This window comes from Pithys albifrons, chromosome 25 (assembly GCF_047495875.1).
Source record: "Pithys albifrons albifrons isolate INPA30051 chromosome 25, PitAlb_v1, whole genome shotgun sequence".
Classification (NCBI taxonomy): Eukaryota; Metazoa; Chordata; class Aves; order Passeriformes; family Thamnophilidae; genus Pithys; species Pithys albifrons.
The window spans coordinates 1,751,036-1,769,430 of NC_092482.1; the positions used below are offsets into that span (position 1 = coordinate 1,751,036).

General features: G+C 56.8%; 1 protein-coding gene across 5 annotated transcripts in view; it reads left to right on the forward strand.

Moving 5' to 3' along the window:
* The window catches only part of SRCIN1 (SRC kinase signaling inhibitor 1), a 49,286-nt gene that overhangs the window by 17,257 nt on the left and 13,634 nt on the right, over window positions 1-18,395 (forward strand). For all 5 annotated transcript variants that reach the window (XM_071577322.1, XM_071577324.1, XM_071577325.1 and 2 more), the window contains exons 4-13: window positions 13,372-13,564; window positions 13,900-14,098; window positions 14,263-14,356; window positions 14,735-15,549; window positions 15,908-16,000; window positions 16,199-16,242; window positions 16,512-16,687; window positions 17,021-17,196; window positions 17,606-17,736; window positions 18,124-18,271. In XM_071577322.1, coding sequence (XP_071433423.1) covers window positions 13,372-13,564; window positions 13,900-14,098; window positions 14,263-14,356; window positions 14,735-15,549; window positions 15,908-16,000; window positions 16,199-16,242; window positions 16,512-16,687; window positions 17,021-17,196; window positions 17,606-17,736; window positions 18,124-18,271 — 2,069 coding nt within the window. The remainder of the gene's footprint in view (window positions 1-13,371; window positions 13,565-13,899; window positions 14,099-14,262; window positions 14,357-14,734; window positions 15,550-15,907; window positions 16,001-16,198; window positions 16,243-16,511; window positions 16,688-17,020; window positions 17,197-17,605; window positions 17,737-18,123; window positions 18,272-18,395) is intronic.

Consider the following 18,395-nt stretch of genomic DNA (forward strand, 5'->3'; position numbering starts at 1 on the left):
AGAGGTACAGGGGTTGCTCTGGTTTCCAGCCTCCTCCTTCTCCTCCTCTCCCTCCTCCCCGAGCTGAGGGGCTGAGCTTGTCCCTTCCCTCATGACCCTGCCGAGCTCTGGGACCCACCACACTTCCCATCACACGGTGCCTCCTTCATTTATCTGCACTTGGCTGATGCCCAGCACCTCTTCCCCATTCAGGCTCCTCATCTCCCTCTCCCAAGCCCCTCATTCCCCAGAAATCCCAGCTGATCCCACCCTGATGGGCAGGAGACGAGTTTGGGAGTCTCAGGACTGGAGATGCTGCGCCAGCACTTTGCAGGATTGATGGAGAGGGAGGAGAAATGGGCTTTGCAAGCTTGTGTTTGGTGTTGAGGGATCTCTAGAGCAGAAAACAAGGTTGGTTGTTCTGCTGGAGGTGTCTGGGAGGGGAAGGGACAGCTCTGTCCAGCCTTGGCTGTCACATCTTTGTCTCCATCCTCTGAGCTGTCACTTGGGTGTTACAGAGAAACAGAAAAACAATTAATGTTTGCTTTATTGCCCCGGGAGCTTTGTGCCCAAACCCACCTCTGCCAGGCTGCACAGAGGGGATGCTGTTGGGAGCCTCCTGGCAGCTCCAGAGCTCTGCCCCTGCCCCGTGGCTCCTGCCAGCACCTTGCAAACAGTCGGGCTATTGTGTGGCAGGGTGAAGTACGCATGTCTCCCTCCTCCTCCTCCTCCTCCTCCTCCTCCTCCTCCTCCTCCTCCTCCTCCTCCTCCTCCTCCTCCTCCTCGCCCAGGGATGCTGTGGCAACACTTCAAGGTCAGGCGTGTTGCTGGCTGACCTTGGTTTGTTGTCCCTTGTGGGTTTGCTCTTCCTCTGGTATAAACCAGGGGCTTTCCATGGTTGGCAGAGGAGGGTGGAGGAGTTGAAAAATGCCCAATATGTGCACTTGTCCCGAGTTTTCATTCTTGGAGTGTTTGCAGAGTAAAACCTGTGTGAGCAGCAGCTCCCTGAATATTCAGCTGTCTGAGTTCTCACAGCCACGTCCTGTCAGGGACATTCCTGGGACTGGAGAGGGGGAAGGCACAAAAGATTCAAATTTTATATTTTTCCTGATTTTTTTGTTACTCAGAAATAAAAGGGGGATGAACTTTTTAGGGATTCTCCCACCCCACAAGGTCCCTCCTCAGCAGCAGCCTGGGGGTTGCAGCCACAGAGATGCATTTTCTCCAATCACATATTTTCCCACCCAAGCCTGGGAGTACTTTGGTTGCAATGGGAGCATCTTCTGGCTCTGTCTGCTCTGGGAATGTGTTGTGGATTAAACCATCCTCCTCTTCCCAGCCCCAGCTGCCTGACCCTGCTACCAAGTGGGGCATGAGGCAGAGGCAGCTGGGGATGGCTTGTCATGGGCAGAGCCCTGAGGGGAGACTGATCCCAAGGAGCAGGTGCTGGGGGCTTCCTTGAGGCCACCACAGCCACCTGTGTCCCCTGGGGTCTTCTGTAGCTGCAGGCTGGGCCTTCAGCTGGGAAAGCTGCCTCCCACCCCCCTGCTCCCTCCCCAAAATAAAACTTTCATGACCCTTTAGGGTCCCTGGCTGTGTCCACCTGCCATCCTCCACCGCTGGGGGTGCAGGGCCAGCCCTTCTCCATCCCTTGGCCAAAGAGGGGGAGCTGCAGCCAGAGCTCCAGCAGATGGGGATGGAGGGGATCAGGTGGTGGGAAGGGCTGTGCTGGATTCCCAGAGACACCCAGGGATGTGGAATGTTGCTGCTGCTCATGGGTCTGGGGGCAGGACCTGCTGTCCTCCCACCCTGGCATCCCCACCTGCCTGGGGACAGGTGGTGGCAGTGATTTGGGGCTGTCCAGGCCTGGATTTGGGGAAGGGGATCCCTGCACTGCTGTGTTTGTTGGTGGCAGGTCCTTGTGGTGTGTGTTGGTGGCAGGTCCTTGTGGTGTGTGTTGGTGGCAGTGCTGTCATTGCAGAGGGGTGTCCAGGACATCACACTGTCCCCAGACGTTTCATCCCACATGTCCCCTCATGTCCCCCCTGCCTTTCCATCACCTGAATCCCATCCCAACCACCATCTCTGCCATGCTCTGAGTGTCAGCCTGTCCTGGGCAGGGGCATCTCAGCCCTGTGGCTTGTAGGGCTTGGGAGGTCCAGGGGCACATCCAGGGGAAAAATCCTGTGGGGAACACTGTGGAAAGAGTTGAGGCAGCACTGAAGAGTTGGGGCTCCTGCTGTGCTAATGCAGGGGGTGGGCTGGCTCCTGGTGGGATGGAGGAGGAATGGGAAGATCCAAAGGCAGAGCCTCAGTGGAGCTCCTTTGGTGCCAGGACTTTAAAGGAACATCAAAGGGAGCAAAGCAAAAGCTCGTGAGGGAAAAGTGACTGGGATGTGGGAGGGAGAGGGGGGAGGAGGAGGGGACACACAGGACACATTTGTCTTTAAAACAAGTGTCTGGGGCTGTGGTCCCCACTCTGTGCTCGTGCCTGGATCCTCTGCCATGGCACGGAGCTTCCTTGTGGGAAGCCATTTCCACCTCCCCGGCGTCTGCCCAGCCGGAATCACAGGCAGGCAGCGGTATTTGCTTGCAGGAGATGAGCAAATAGCAGGCAGCTTAGCTGCTGTAATCCCTCTGCTCCCGCAGAGCCTCCTCCCGCTGCCTCCCGGCTATCGCTGCTGGGAGGGGGCTCTGGGGTGGGCAGGAGGGGGCAGTGGCTGCTGAGCTCCCAATCCCACCCCTCACTCTGCTTTTGGGGCTCTTGCTGGTTTGCTGACCTGCGGTGGGAGCTGCTCTCCAGAGCTCAGTTTCCCATCCATCCTGGCAGTGTTTATTATCATGGAATCACAGCGTGGTTTGGGGTGGAAGAGCTTGAAGAGCATCTCATGCCAACCCCCCTGCCATGGGCAGGGCTGCCACCCACTGCATCAGGTTGCTTGGGGTGCAAGTGGCATCCTTAGAGTAGGAATGGGGAAACTGAGGCACGGTGAGACTTTCTGGGTGACCCAGGGGAGAAGCAGCAGCAGGACCTGCAGCAGTGGCCGGGCTGCTGTCCCAGGTCTGGGGCTGTTTCCCTGCTCCTGATCCTGCTGAAATTGGCTTTGGGGTTTCTTTGCACTGGCCCCTCCAAGCCTTTTCCCCCAAAGACTCCCACACACATTACCCAGTGCCTGCTCTCCCTGTCCACAGCTGTTCCAGCAAATCCTGCCTCAGATTCCAAAGGGCTGAGCCTTGTCACCTGCCACTGTGAAGTCCCTGTCACTGACACTGCTGATCCTTATCCCTTCTGGTTTCCAGCCTGTACCAGGTCCCCTCCTTGGTGCTGCAGCCTTTGATCCCTTGCAAGGACTTGTCCCCTCTCCCCCCATCCCCTTTCTCTGCTGCTTCCTCACACGTGGCTTTCCTTCCCATCCACCAGTGTCCCTGAAGGATGCAGTAATTTGCTTATTTTTGGAAGCTGCTGTCACACGAGGCAGCGGTGCCAGAGCAGGGACTGAGCACGGCCAGGAGGGGGTGGGTGAGGGTCGAGGCACCAGGGATGGAGGCAGGACTGGCCCTCTCACCCCCAAAAGCATCTCCTGCCACATACCCCTCCCTAATGCATGTCCTGGGACTGCCTCAGCCTCAGGGGAGCTGCTGGATCAGGACCCTCATTTGTCCAAGGTCTCATGGCAGGACACTCCTCTCCTCATGAATTTCAGGCTGGACATTCCTGTTTGAGACCCAGGGAAAGCAATTCCAGGAGGAAAAGCCCAGGTGCCTTTGCTGGGAGGTTAATAATTAATGATTCTCCTCCCCGTGGGAGCCAAGGTGGTGCCCAGCACCAGGAGATGGGTGGGATGAGGGTGGATGGACCTGTCCCCTCACCTGGGCTGTTCCCAGCTCCAACCTCCTGCCAGCCCTGCCCTGGGCACCAGGACCTTCTGCTGCCCCATGGTGAGCAGTGAGGCTGCTCCACCCCTGTGGTTTTGGGAAAAAAACCAAGCATTTTGGGGGCGGGACTCAAGCATGGCTGGACTCATGGGACAGCCCTTGGATCTTCCTTCTCCCGTGCAGGTATCCTGGTCCCATCCTGGTCCCCCCGTGCTGCCAGTGCCAGGTAAAGAAGGATCATATTGGGCAATCAGCAGAGTCAATATTCATGAGGCTGCAGAGGATCCAGGCTTTTAAATATTTATCAGGCAGGCAAAGGCTGGTGGTGCCAGCAGGAAGGGGGGAAATGCAGAGAGGGATGGAGCAGCCACCCGTGTCCCTGCAGAGCCGTGTCCGAGGGCAGGAGGGTGTTCCCAGCCTGGAGTGACATCCGAGTGCCATCCCCTCCAGAGGGTCGGGCAGGGGCTGCGTGTTGGCATCACAGGGGCTCTGGCTGTAGGTTCACCCCTTTGCACCTGCCCATGAGCACATCCCAGGGGAGAGAGCTCCTGCCTGGCTCTCTCACATCTGGCTGGCTGTGCACATCTGGAGGGGGAGGCCCCTTGCTTTAGTCAAGGGGTCCGGTTTAAAAACCTAATCCGATTTTAACGCTAATCCTGTTAACATTGAGATCAGGATTAATTCTGGGTTAATCGGGATAATCCTGACAAAATGTTGAGCATTAGACGCTGGTGAATTATTGCTGCCCTGAGCAGTAACGCTTTTAATTTGGTGGCCAGACAGGGACGGGGTGAGAGGGGAGGGGCTGAACCCCCTGCGTGGGGCACAACTCCTGGTGTTCCCTCTGGGTGATGCCCAGAGCACCCCAGGCCTCTCATTTCTTCCACCTTTAGTCCTGCAGCTCCAGCTACCTCCAGTTTTTCCTCCTTTTCTTCCCAGCTGGGCATCTCCTGGCTCTGACATTTCCAGGGACAGGAGCTGGGCTGGTGGAATTCCATCCTGCACAAAGACTATGCTGGAGTCCAGCACTCCTGCCTGCTGGAACTGGGAGGGAAATGCTGGACAAGGGCACAGAGAGGGTTTGTTTCACCAGGATCAGGCTGGGATGAAGTGCCTGAGCTGGGATGTGTGGGATGTACCACAGCCCTCTGTGTGCAGCACTGGGATGCCCAGTCTGGAACTGGTTTGAACCATGAGGGCTGATATCCAGGCTTGGGAGGGTGCTGAGCTCATGACTGGGTACCAGGGATGCTGAATTCCAGTCAGGGATGCTGAATTCCAGTCAGGAACGCTGAATTCTGGTCATGGAGGCTGGATTCCAGTCAGGAATGCTGGGTTCTGGCTCAGGGGTGCTGGATCCCAGTTGGGAATGCTGGATTCTGCTCAGGGGTGCTGGATCCCAGTTGGGAATGCTGGATTCTGGTCATGGAGGCTGAATTCCAGTCAGGAATGCTGGATTCTGGCTCAGGGGTGCTGGATCCCAGTTGGGAATGCTGGATTCTGGCTCAGGGGTGCTGGATCCCAGTTGGGAATGCTGGATTCTGCTCAGGGGTGCTGGATCCCAGTTGGGAATGCTGGATTCTGCTCAGGGGTGCTTCCCAGGAGGAATTTGCAACCAGACTGGAGGCGAGGAGGTGTCTGCTGGGGAAGTGTCCTGTTACCTGAGCTCTGCTCCTCTTACAAAACAGCATCAGCTCTTGGCTGACTCACCTCTGGGAGCATCAATAATTAAGGATGAGCGGAGTTCGTTAGGAATGAATGAATGAAGGAAGCAGTGAATGAAGGAGCAGAGCAGTTTGTGATGTGCTGGCACCAGTCTGTTTGCAGAGGGCTCACCACAGTGGTGGGGCACTCCTGATGGTCCAGGTGGGAGGGCTGGGGAGTCTCCAAGAGGTGTCAGACACCAGGTGGGCTCCAGTTGGCAACATTCCAGCATCCCAGCCCACAAACAGCACGTCCCTTCCCTCCACAGGAGCCCCCCCAGACAGTCTGGGGTCCAGGGTGGGACTGAGGTGGGGGGGCTCTCAGAGCATCACAGAGGGAAGGAAGGGCAGGGACCACCTGGGCTCAGTGACCCCCAAACAATCCTGTGGGATCAGACTGGCCTGGCTGAACCCCCCTGAGATGCTGTGATGGGGTCAGGAAGGCAGAGAAATGGTAGGGGGACGTTGCAGCACAGGTGTCTGGAAATCCACCCCTGCCTTCCCTGCCTCTGTTCTCGTAACAGCTCTCAGAGCTGCTTCAAAAAAGAAAAACAACAAAAAACAAAAACAAAAAAAAACCCAACAACCCCCAAAGCTTCAAATTTCAATTAAAATTTTCCTTGGGAATGTTGATGGAAGCAGAGCTGCAGGAGGGACAGATGTTGTTTTGCTCCCAGCTTTGCTGACAGCTTCATTCACTGCTGCCCCTCCTGCCAGCACCCAGACGAGGGGCCACAGCCCCAGCCCCATTCCCTGGGACCCCTCACCCTGCTGGGGTCCCAGGGGGTCCCCATCCCCTTCCTCTGGGCACTGGGAGCATCTCCCCCCTCCCCAGGGAGAGGCTTTCCCAGCACACCTTTCTCCAAGGGGTGGGGTGGAGGAGGCTCAGCCCTGTCCTGGAGAATCCCGGTGTGTTTGGGGATGGGGGTCACACCTGCAATATCCATGGAAAGGCTGTGCAGAGGGAAAAAGGATCATACCCTCTGGGGAGGTTTTCTGTTTTTTTTCCCCCCATCTCTTTGTTTCCAAGATCCATTTATCCTGGGCATGGTGTTTTCTGGGAGCAGGGAGCTGAGTCAGGCTCTCAGAGATGCTCCCCTCCAGCTCTGGTTTGTAAATCCAGACTGTTCCATCCGGCTGTGGCCTCACAGTCCCCACACGGCCAGGAGAGATGGGCCCTCCAGATCCAGGGAGCCAAAGCCTGGGAATTCCGGGCAGGAGGCTCAAGTAGCAGCACGAGGGGATGTGTGTGCAGTCAGGGCTGGGGATGGAGGTAGTGCTGGAGAAAAATAGATATTTTTAATATTTTTTGTAGATATTTTTTATTATTTTTAGAAGATTTTTTGTTATTTTTAGTAGATATTTTTATTATTTTTAGTAGATATTTTTATTATTTTTAGTAGCTATTTTTATTATTTTTAGTAGATATTTGTATTATTTTTTGTAGTATTATTATTATTTTAGTAGATTTTTTATTATTTTTAGTAGATTTTTTATTATTTTTAGTAGATATTTTTATTATTTTAGTAGATTTTTTTACTATTTTTAGTAGATTTTTTATTATTTTTAGTAGATATTTTTTATTATTTTTAGTCGGTATTTTTTATTATTTTTAGTAGATATTTTTTATTATTTTTAGTAGATATTTTTATTATTTTAGTAGATATTTTTATTATTTTAGCAGATATTTTTTATTATTTTTAGCAGATATTTGTATTATTTTTAGTAGATATTTTTTATTATTTTTAGTCGGTATTTTTTATTATTTTTAGTAGATATTTTTTATTATTTTTAGCAGATATTTTTATTATTTTTAGTAGATATTTGTATTATTTTTAGTAGATATTTTTTATTATTTTAGTAGATATTTTTTATTATTTTTAGTAGATATTTAGTAGATATTTTTATTTTTAATACTTTTTCTCTGTAGAGGGACAGGCAGGAGTGAAGGAGAATGATGGAGAAGGGGGGGTCCATGAAGCACCAGGTGGGACCCCACGTGAGGGATCCCATCCCTCTTCTCCCAGGGCTCTTCCCAACGCTTTCCCAAGGGATGCTGTGCCAGGAGATGGCTCAGGGAGGTGCTGGGCTGACCTTGGTCCCACAGCAAATGTTCCAGAACATCCTTCCCTGTTCCCAGCATTGCAGCCAGAGCCTGGTGGGGTCTCCTCATTCCCAGCCCAGCCCAGCCCACTGGGGTGCTGAGCTCCAGCACCCATCCTGGGGGCTCAGCACTCCACCAGATGGGACCTGTGCTGGGCTGCTGGATTAAGGATGAGAGGGGGATTATGAGGGATTAATCCAGATCAGTGTCCAACCAGGGGCTGGAGCAGGGCTTTGTGTACTTGGTAAATAACCGGGTGCGTTGCCGTGCCCAGGGCTGGCCCTGCCAGCGCCGTGCCAGCTGTTTCCCAAGGATTTCAGGGGTCCCTCGCCTTTATCCCCCTCATGTGGCACAGCAGAGGAGATGCAAACGGGCAGGAGTGGGGAAGGTGGTGGCTTTGGTGGGGCAGTGCAGCTGCCAGGACCTTCCCAGGGCTCCAGGGCGATGCCCAAACGTGCTCTGGGGCATCATCCCTGCCAGTGGGGCAGGATGGAGCCTGAGCTGGGGGGTCTGGGGGCTGCTGCCGGACCCAGCCCCCCTGGAGCTGCCCACCAAAGCCTGGGAGGCTTCTCCTGGTGACAGCAGGGTCCTGGGGAGAGGCTGAGCTTGGGGACAGACACTGCTGGTGGCATCAGGACAGTGAGGGCTGCGAGTGCAGGTCTGTATCGGTGCCTGGCTGGGGGTCCTGGGTGGTTTCTGGGGGGAGAGGGGCTGCAGAGCTTGGCTGGGCTGGGTGGGCTGGGAAGGGGAGCTGTGTGCTCTGTGTGTGTGAGGGACCCCCTTCTCCTCCCTCTCTCCTTGTTACAATAATATTTTACCGTGGTGGAAGCCCCTGAGCATCCCCCGTGCTGGGGAGGGGGTGATGTACAAGGGTCAGGCAGAAACAGCCCTGAAGGGACCATTTTCTCCTCAGATCGAATCCCACACAGCCCTCAGAGCCAGCAGGACTGAGGGACTGGCAGAGGCTCCACTGGGACAGACCTTGTGCCCCCTCCCCGAGGGTCCCTTGGCAGGGCCAGTCCTGCTGCCTGGCCTGGGGAGTGAGTGGAAACATTAATGGGCTCTGGTGGCTTTGAGTGTTGTGTGGGAACAGCTGCTCCATCCTGGGGCAGGATCCTTTCCCCATGCTTTTTTTCCCATGCTTTTTTTCCCATGTTTTTTTCCTCCTGTCTTCTTTGAAGTGGCCTGTGGGAGGTCCAGAGCTGCTCCTGTGCCCCTCCACCATCTTTGTGCCCCCCTTCTCTGTGCCCCTGGTCCCTCTGCTCCTCTCCTGGCCTCTCCCACTCTTCCCTTCTCCATCCAGATCCAGCAGCTCTGCTGCTTGTCTGGTAACCACAGTGCCCATCACTGCTGCATCCAGAGGGATGACCCCAATCCTTGCCCAGATTCCTCAAAAACCTGCTGGCACTTTGGGTCCCTCCAGCTCTGGGAATTCAGCCCTGGAAGTTGGGGAGGGAAAAATTGGAGAGGGGTGTGGAGGAAGGGAGAGAGGATGAGGACAAGGAGAGGGAGAGGCAGGAATGAGGAGAGGAGCATCCTTATCTAGCCAGGCAGATATAATGAAACTGCTTCTGTGCTCACAGTGAAGGGATTGTTGGGGGTTTTAGGAGCTAAAAGAATCACTTAATTGTAGCTTTTTTTAGCTCTGGGGAGATAAAAGACAAAAAACCCCCGAGTCTCCCTCCGTTCCCCATCCCACCTCTTTTATATAAGGCTCCCAGGAAGGCTCCTGTCCCTGCCAGAGTGGGAGGGTCTTCCCACTGCCTGGCTCCTCTGCCCTCTCCAGAGGGGCTGGGGGGAAGGTGGGAGCTTTGGGAGAGGGTTTTCACTGGGACACTCACCACAACAGCACCCATGGGCACTCCCAGGGTGTAAAGCTGCACCAACGTGATTCCCTCTGCTCTGGAATGCTGGAGGCTCCCAGGGAGGTTCAATCCCTGGCAGAAAAAAAGCAGGTTTGCTCCCTGGGGTGGGCTGTGGGCACCTGACCTTGGTGCCCATTGCCCACCCACCCTCTCACCCACCCTGCCCCTGCAAACCAGCAGCTCCACATCTTCCCTGCTGGCCTTGGGTGGCTTTTGTTTTCCTTTGGTGGCTTTTTTTAGCTTTGGGTGACTGCACTCCTTCACCTCCCCTTCCATGCATTCCCTGATTCCCAAGGGTTGTGGGGGCAGCTCCAGGATCCCTGGTTTGGAGGGGAAGCTGCTGCTGTGGCAGGAATCAGCCTGGGATCACATTAACCCTCTGTTAATGCTGGTTCAGCAAGAAATGGGTCATTTCCCAGCATGGAATCTCTGCAGCACGGGGACAACAAGCAGAGGGCTGTGTCCCCTCCCCTCCACCCCCTCACTGCCACCACGGGTGGGTTTCAGATCCCACAGGGAAAGATCTCGGTGCCCCCAGGGAATGTTGGGCTCTTCTGAAGCTGCAGAAACCCCTTGTGGGGGGGTCTGGGCTTGGATAAAACTGTTCCTGTGGGGACAAAACTGAGGAGTGTGGGGGACAAGGCTTTGTGCCCAGGCTGGGGGTCCAGGGTGGGTTTTGGTCACTGCAGGGATTTCTCCTGCACCCACAGAGTGGGGTGTGAAGTGGGATCCTGCATGCCCTGTGTGGGGTGACAGCAGGGAACATCCATCCTGGCACAGACAGCTCCTGGCACTGCCCATCCCTGGGTAGGTCCCTCAAGGCAGGATTGGCCCCCAAAAAAAGCATCTCCAGCAAAGCAGGGACCTGTGCACCCACTGCAGACTCCACAGGGATGGATGGATGGATGGATGGATGGATGGATGGATGGATGGATGGATGGATGGATGGATGGATGGATGGATGAAGCTGCATGAAGGTGTCATGTCCTGGCACAGCTGGGATGAGCCACAGCCTCGGTGACTGTGCCCAGGTCCCACCTGCTCTGGGAGGGCTGTGGGTGCTGTCAGAGGGGCTGGGGGGCAGCTGGGGCTGCCCAGCCATGGGCACAGCTGGTGGCAGGGACAGGATATGCGGGGGCTGAGCTGTCAGTTAATGTATTATCTGAGAGCAGGAGAAATCATTAGTGAGGCAGAGCAATAAAACCTCCAGTTCCCTCGGAGGTGGCTCATTAATGGGCTGCTGGAGGCCAAGGTCGGAGCAGCCACTGCTGTCCCCTCCATGGGCATCTCGGCTTCCCAACCAGCCCTGCAGGGCTCTGTGGGCACCTGGGTCCTGCTGCCCAAAATGGGCACTGGTAAAAGATGGCAGAGACCCCCACAGAGCGCTTGGAATTGTGTCCCACTACAGGACCTGCCCTTCCCACCAGCATCCTGAGGCACATGGGGGTCCCGTGCCCAGCTGTGGGGATCCTGTGCCCATGGGGGTGCCCTGAGGGAGGGGCACTGAGGAGGGGGTGTGTGGCTCTACCCTGGTGCCAGCAACAGTTTTGGGAGGCTGCTGCTCCCTGCTGGGGCTGGGGGAACACATTGTGTGAGCATCAGGCCAGAACTGTCCCTTCCGGGCTAAAAATCCATTAACTTCCATCCTGCCTGGTTTTTTCCCTTTTTTGTTGTTGTTGTTTGACTGATGCCATAATTATCTCCAGCAGATGAGTTTAATTACCTGAGGTCAGCAGCAGCCGTGGGGCAGGGGCACGAGGGGGCTGGGCTCAGCTGGACCAGGGAAGTTGTCCCTGTCACCTGCTCCTGCAGGTGTCCCATGGGCTGCAGGGACCCCAGGGCAGTGGGACTGGGGGGGTTTGGGGGTGGGGAGTGGAAAGGATGGATGGATGGATGGGTGGATGGATGGGAGAGAGGGAGGGAGGGATGGATGGATGGATGGATGGATGGATGGATGGATGGATGGATGGATGGATGGATGGGAGGGAGGGAGGGAGGGAGGGAGGGAGGGAGGGAGGGAGGGAGGGAGGGAGGGAGGGAGGGGGGAGGGATGGATGGATGGGAGGGAGGGAGGGAGGGATGGGATGGATGGAGGGAGGGAGGGAGGGATGGGATGGATGGATGGATGGATGGATGGATGGATGGATGGATGGATGGATGGGAGGGAGGGAGGGAGGGAGGGATGGGATGGAGGGAGGGAGGGAGGGAGGGATGGATGGATGGATGGATGGATGGATGGATGGATGGATGGATGGATGGATGGATGGATGGATGGATACAGGGCAGGCTGAGACCCCTCTGACACATGGCAGACAAAGGATCCAGGAGGGCAAAGCCAGGCTGAGGTGCAGCCCTGGCAGTGATAGCCACGTCCCTCTCTGGCCAGGGCTCCATCCCAGGTTGGGAGCTGAGTGGCAGCACCCCAGACCCAGAGCAAATACCTGGAGAAGGGCAACCACAAGCCCTCAAGGGTGAAAGGGTGGGGAGCCCCAAAAACAGCTGCTACACCCCAAAGACCTCCATGCCATGAACATGAGGAAGAGGAGAGGGGTCTGTCCATCACCTCCTGCCCACTGCAGCTTCCTCGCCTGCTGCACAGCTCCCTGGGGGTGGGAGTGTGCTGGTCCTGGTTGGATCCATCCCTGCAGCTCTTCCTTGATGTAGGACTTGAGCATCTGCGCTGCCAGCGCGCTTTGTGCTAAAGCAACAACAACTAAACCAAGCAGTCAATTTTCCAGCAATTAGCTACAGCGAGAACATTTCAAGTCCTCCAAAACCCCGCCTCGCAGGATTAATTAAATCTTCCAATTAATGTCTAATTTAAATGATGATGATGGCTGTTATCATTTCATATTGATTTTTTTTTTCTTTTCGGTCTTAAAATAGAGCTGTTGTCCCTTCCAGGGCTGCCTTTTCCACACCCCAGGAGCTGTTTGTTCCCTCTGTTTGATTTGCCAACGTTAAACATGTGTCTGGAAAATCAAGTCTGGTTTTTTTGGGGTATTGACAGGCAGCAGTGCTGGGCAGGCACCTGTGCCAAGGGGACCCAGCCACATATTTGGGGCTGTTTGTGCTGAAAATCCACATCTAGAGCATGAACTTCCCTGCAGTGAACGCACTCTCAGCCCTGTGAAATTGGGCTCCTGGCATATTAAATTTTTCCTGCTATAAAGCCCAATCCATTACTTTCTCCAGGCTCACACAGCCATAAACCTCACTGCTGCCTTGCTTCCACAATAAGCCAGGCATTTATGTTTCCCAGGAGCTGGTTCATTGGTGTAATGGATGTGTAACCTCCTGTAATTGTGAAGGTTATTCCAGTGCTTGCACGCGAGTCTTGGCTCCAGCACCAGCAGCTACTGCTGGGTCTGTGCCCGTCGGAGCTGGTGTGGGAGCTCAGAGGCATTGGAATGGCACTGGGAAGCTTTGTGCTGCCATCCTGGAGTGGGAAGTGGGAGTGAGGGATGGCAGGAGTGGGGGGACTCTGAATGGGGCTCCATGCTGAGAGCAGGAGGTGGAGGAGGTTTTGAACTGACACTGTGTCTGGATCAAATCAGGGCTTGAGCTCAGTGGGAATTCAGGATGGAGCATCCCTGGATGTGGCTCAGCCTCATCCTCAGGCACATAGTGGGATTTTCAGGGGTGTTCTGTGCAGGGCTGGGAGTTGCAGGTGATGATCTTTGTGAGTCCCTTCCAACTCGGGATATTCCATGATTCTGTGATTCACACAAGGCACTGAGCTCTGGAAGAAAGTGGGAGCAGCACCCACCACATCCAGGGGAGCAGAGCAGGGCTGGGGAACCCATCACCGGCCTCCTCTGACCTCTCCCCTCTCCCCTTCCAGACCAGGAGCTCCCGACACTCCCAGGGCTCCCAGCCTGGCTTGGCCGATCAAGCCAAACTCTCCTTCGCCTCGGCCGAATCCCTGGAAACGATGTCGGAAGCGGAGCTGCCCCTGGGCTTCAACAGGATGAACCGGTTCCGGCAGAGCTTGCCCTTGTCCCGGTCCACCAGCCAGACCAAGCTGAGATCTCCAGGTACCCTCAGGCTCTGCCAGGCACCTGCCTGGCACCAAACACCCCTGTGGGGCAGAATCCGGTGTGTGCTGGAAAAGGGATTGGTTTCCATCTGCCCAAATAAACAACCCTGGGAGGAGCAGGAGCACTGCAGGGTGGCACAGGGGGATGAGCTGCCTTCAACCTCACTGCTCCAGGGTGAGATTTGGGTGGATAGAGGTCCCCAAGTCCTTGGTTAGGTGCCACAGAGACCTCCAGGTGGGCAAACCTTCCTTGGTGGCCTGGGCACCTCTGGGATATTCTGTGGAGAAGGGGTGTGGACACACCTCACCACCCTCTGCTCCCTCTGCTTCCAGGGGTCCTTTTCCTGCAGTTTGGGGATGAGACGAGGCGCGTGCACATCACCCACGAGATCAGCAGCATGGACACCCTGCACGCCCTCATTGTGCACATGTTCCCCCAGAAGCTCACCATGGGGATGCTCAAGTCTCCCAACACTGCCATCCTCATCAAGGACGAGTCCCGAAACGTCTTCTACGAGCTGGAGGATGTCCGGTGAGCAGGGAGGGCTCAGAAATCCACCATGGGTTTGTTTTCCTTCCTTTAAGGGCATCATGAGCAGGGAAATCAGGGGGATGAAGCAGAAATGGGCATATGGGTGTAGTGTAGACTTTGAGGGGTGCCTGTCCGGGATGCTCAGGCTCTGCTTCTCCCTTCAGTGACATCCAGGACAGAAGCATCATTAAAATCTACCGGAAAGAGCCACTCTACGCCTCCTTCCCAGCCTCACACATCACCAATGGTGACCTGAGGGTAAGGGGGGACATGGGGTGTCACAGGGAGAGCCTGGGGGTGTCTGCAGCTGTTGGAGTGAGACCAGTAAAGAGAGAAAGCAACAGGGACTGGTAATTCCATGTGTTTGTGGCAGGAGGAGTGACTGGGATTCGTCTTGCCTGGATCCAGAGTGTTCTTTAAGATAGTGGATGTTTGGGGCCTGACAGCAGAGTAATGAACATGGTATTTAGGGAATTCATCAGAATAAACCATCCTGCAGCTGGATGGCAATGAGGGAGCTGCTCACCAAGGCCGGGAGTGGAGAGGCTCCCAGGGGTGAGGGGTCCCAGCAGGGCAGAGCAGTGGAGGGGATGAACCCCCGGTGCCACAGTGCTGACCCTGTGCCCCTTCCCACAGCGGGAGATGGTGTACACGTCCCGGGAGTCATCACCCACCCGCCGGCTCAACAACATGTCCCCGGCGTCCCATCTGGCCTCGGGCTCGCCGCCGCCGGGGCTGCAATCCTCATCCCCGTCCCGCTCCCGCATGTCCTACAGCGGTGGCCGCCCGCCCTCCTACGCCGGCAGCCCCGTGCACCACGGCGAGCGCCTGGCCAGCCTGCCCCCCGCCCAGGGCGTGTCCCCCAGCCCCAGCGCCATCCTGGAGCGCCGCGACGTCAAGCCGGACGAGGACCTGGCCGGCAAGAACGTGGTGCTGGTGAAGAACGAGGGGCTGTACGCCGATCCCTACGGGATGGTGCACGAGGGCCGGCTCAGCATCACCTCCACGCAGTCCCTGGCTGGCATGGGGGACCCTTTTGGCTACTCGGGGGGGCTGTACAAGAGGGGCTCCGTGCGCTCCCTCAGCACGTACTCGGCGGCCGCGCTGCAGTCGGAGCTGGAGGACAGTCTGTACAAGCCCAACGCGCCCATCTACAGCGACACGTACGGCCCCGGGCTGGGCTTCCGCATGCCCCCGTCCTCCCCGCAGAAGATGGTGGATGTGCAGTCAGGGCAGAGCCCCCACAGCCCCTACTCGGGCCCCCCCAGCCGCTCCTCGCCCGTCCGTCAGTCCTTCCGCAAGGATTCCTGCTCCTCGGTGTTCATGGACAGCCCCGTGGGCAAGACGCGCAACCCCAGCTCCTCCGGGCCCCCGGAGCTCTTCCCTGGCCCTGGAGAGCGCCCACTCTCAGGGTTTGGCTCCCCTGGACCGGCCAAGGACACGGAAACAAGGTGAGATGGGGGCTGGGAGAAGCCCTCCATGGATATGAGTTCTGCTGCTCTGGTGGGTTTCCATCAGGACAGCTGGGGAGGTAGAGGAGGAGCAGAGGAAGGCTTTGGATCATTACACTGTGGAGGTGCCAGGATAGGGAATGAGGCACCAAGTGAGGGTGGAGGGGAGTGACTGGGGGTGCTGGGGCAGGAGAGAGAGGGAATGGAGGGGGTGGATGTCGCCGGTGGCAGCAGCGCTGCTGCCTCCCTGATGTCCCTCCTGGGACAGGCGGATGTAAGTGAGGCCAGGACAAACCTCAGGGTGTCTGTGGCTCCAGATCCAACTCCTCACCCACCCTGTCTCCCTTTCTCCACGCAGGGAGCGGATGGAGGCCATGGAGAAGCAGATTGCCAGCCTGACAGGGCTGGTGCAGAGCGCTCTGCTCCGCGGCTCCGAGGCTGAGACCCCCAGGTGAGGAGCAGGAGGGCAGGTGTGGAACCCCAGGGGCTGCTGTGGGGAGGGGGATGCCTCCAGCTGGGCTGTTCCTGCCAAGACCAGGGGTCCTGTCCCCCTCCCAGGGGACACCAGCACCAGCCATGCCCCTGCCTCACTCCAGTGAGGATGGAAGTGCCTGATCCACACTCACTGCCCTTCTCTCTTTTGTTGCAGTGAGAAGACAGAAGCCACCAATGGTGGGACCCCCCCATCAGCGTGTAAGTGGCTGGAGATAAGCCCCTCACCCTGCAGCACCTCCTCCTCTGCCTGTGGGTGGTGGGCATCCCAGTGTGGGCACAGCAGTGGGGGTCTGCAGTATCCTACTCTGGGGCAGCTCTGGGGTGGCCTCTTAGCAGGGAAATAGTTTTGGAGACCACCAGAACTGCTGGCCTGAAGGACTGGGTGGGGAAAGAAGAGAAATGGGGGCAGAAACCTGTGCTGGGGTGGGGTATCAGCCCTCAACAGCCTCTGCTCTCCCACCTGGCAGCGACCAGCCGCAGTGGGGGGACACCAGTGCCTGCGCCCCCCCCACCCTCTGCCACCAGCACCCCCGCGGGGCAGCCCACGGCCATCACCCGCCTGCACATGCAGCTGCACCTGCACGACCTGCAGCAGAACGCCAGCGACCTCCGCAACCAGCTGCAGCAGCTCAAGAAGCTGCAGGTGGGTGCTCGAGGGGTCCCCAGCCTGGCCCAGCTCGTACTGGGGTGGAACAGGAACATCCCCTTTTCCTGGGGGCTCTTTCTGGTGTGAGGTTGGCTCTGTTGGTTGGGTGTGGTGCTGGCAGCACCAGGGTTGTGGGATTGCTCCTCATGTGGGTCATTCACTTACGAGTTGGACTCTGATCCTCATGGGTCCCTTCCAACTCAGAATATTCTGTGGTGTGGGAGAGCGAGGGGGTCCCTCCCCACACCAAGCTCAGGGATGGCCACTTGTAGGGACCCATTACCCATCAAGGAGGGTCTTGCCCATCCTGGACCCTCTTTATCCTCACAGCTGCAGAACCAGGAGACGGTGAAGACGATGCTGCGGCGGACAGAGACGGAGATCAGCGTGCGGGTGACGGACACCATGCGCAAGCACGAGGACCCTCTGCAGCGCCAGCGCAGCTTGGTGGAGGAGGAGAGGCTCCGCTACCTCAACGAGGAGGAGCTCATCACCCAGCAGCTCAAGTGAGCCCGGGCAGGGGGTCCTGGCATGTCCCTCCAGGGGCCAGATCCAATGTGGGTGTAGATCAGCAGCTCTGCCCACTGCCAGGCCATGTCCCTGTGTGAGGAGGGGTCTCCAATCCATTGGTCACATCCTCATATGAAGAAGGACCCCCAGTCCACTGGTTAAATCCTTGTATGAAGAAGGGCCCCCAGTCCACTGGTCACATCCTTGTATGAGATGGGCCCCCCAATCCACTGGTCACATCCTTGTATGAGATGGGGCCCCAGTCCACTGGTCACATCCTTGTGTGAGAAGGGGTCCCCAACTCGATGGTCCTCTCCCCTCTGCTGCATGGGGACCTGCCATCCCTGGGGTTTTCCAGCATCGTGGCACAACAGTGACACCCCTGCCCCTCTTCTGTGCTCACAGTGACCTGGAGAAGTCAGTGGAGAAGATCCAGAAGGATCTGGCCCACAACCACCGGCTGATCCCTGTGCAGGAGCTGGAGGAGAAGGCGGTGGTGCTCAAGCAGCTCGGGGAGACACTCACAGACCTGAAAGGTGAGGAAGGGCTGGGGGACAAGCAGAGCCTTCCTTGCTCCATCCCTGTGTGTGGGATGCTCCAGGTTGTCTGTTGCCTCTGGGTTTGCTTGTTTGCACCTGCCAGTGTGTCCACCTGAATTCCTGAAGCAGATATCCCAGTGCCCACCAACACTGTATGTGTCAGGGTGCTCATGGATATGAAGGGGGCACCTTCAGGGGATGAAATTGGTGCCCAGGGACCCCAAGTTTCCCACAATCCACCCCTTCTGCTCCACCTGGCAGGGTGCCCATGCTGTGGGTATGATTGTCATGGGGTTTTGGCAGCATTTTGGCACTGCCAGCTGGGCACTGGGATGGTCTCCCTGGCACAAGGGGGCCACGGTGACCCCCAGTCTGCCCCCCCAGCCCAGTTCCCCAGCCTGCAGAGCAAGATGCGGGTGGTGCTGCGGGTGGAGGTGGAAGCTGTGAAGTTCCTCAAGGAGGAGCCGAACCGCCTCGATGGGCTCCTCAAACGCTGCAAGACAGTGACAGACACCCTCGCCCAGATCCGCAGGTGAGCCCCAAGGGATGTTGATAAAAGGCTCATTTTTCTGCTGAGCAACTCAAACCCACCCTCAGTCCTTTCCAGGTCTGTGTGGGAACCCCCCTTTTCCTTACCACTTTGAGAAAAGAGGGAT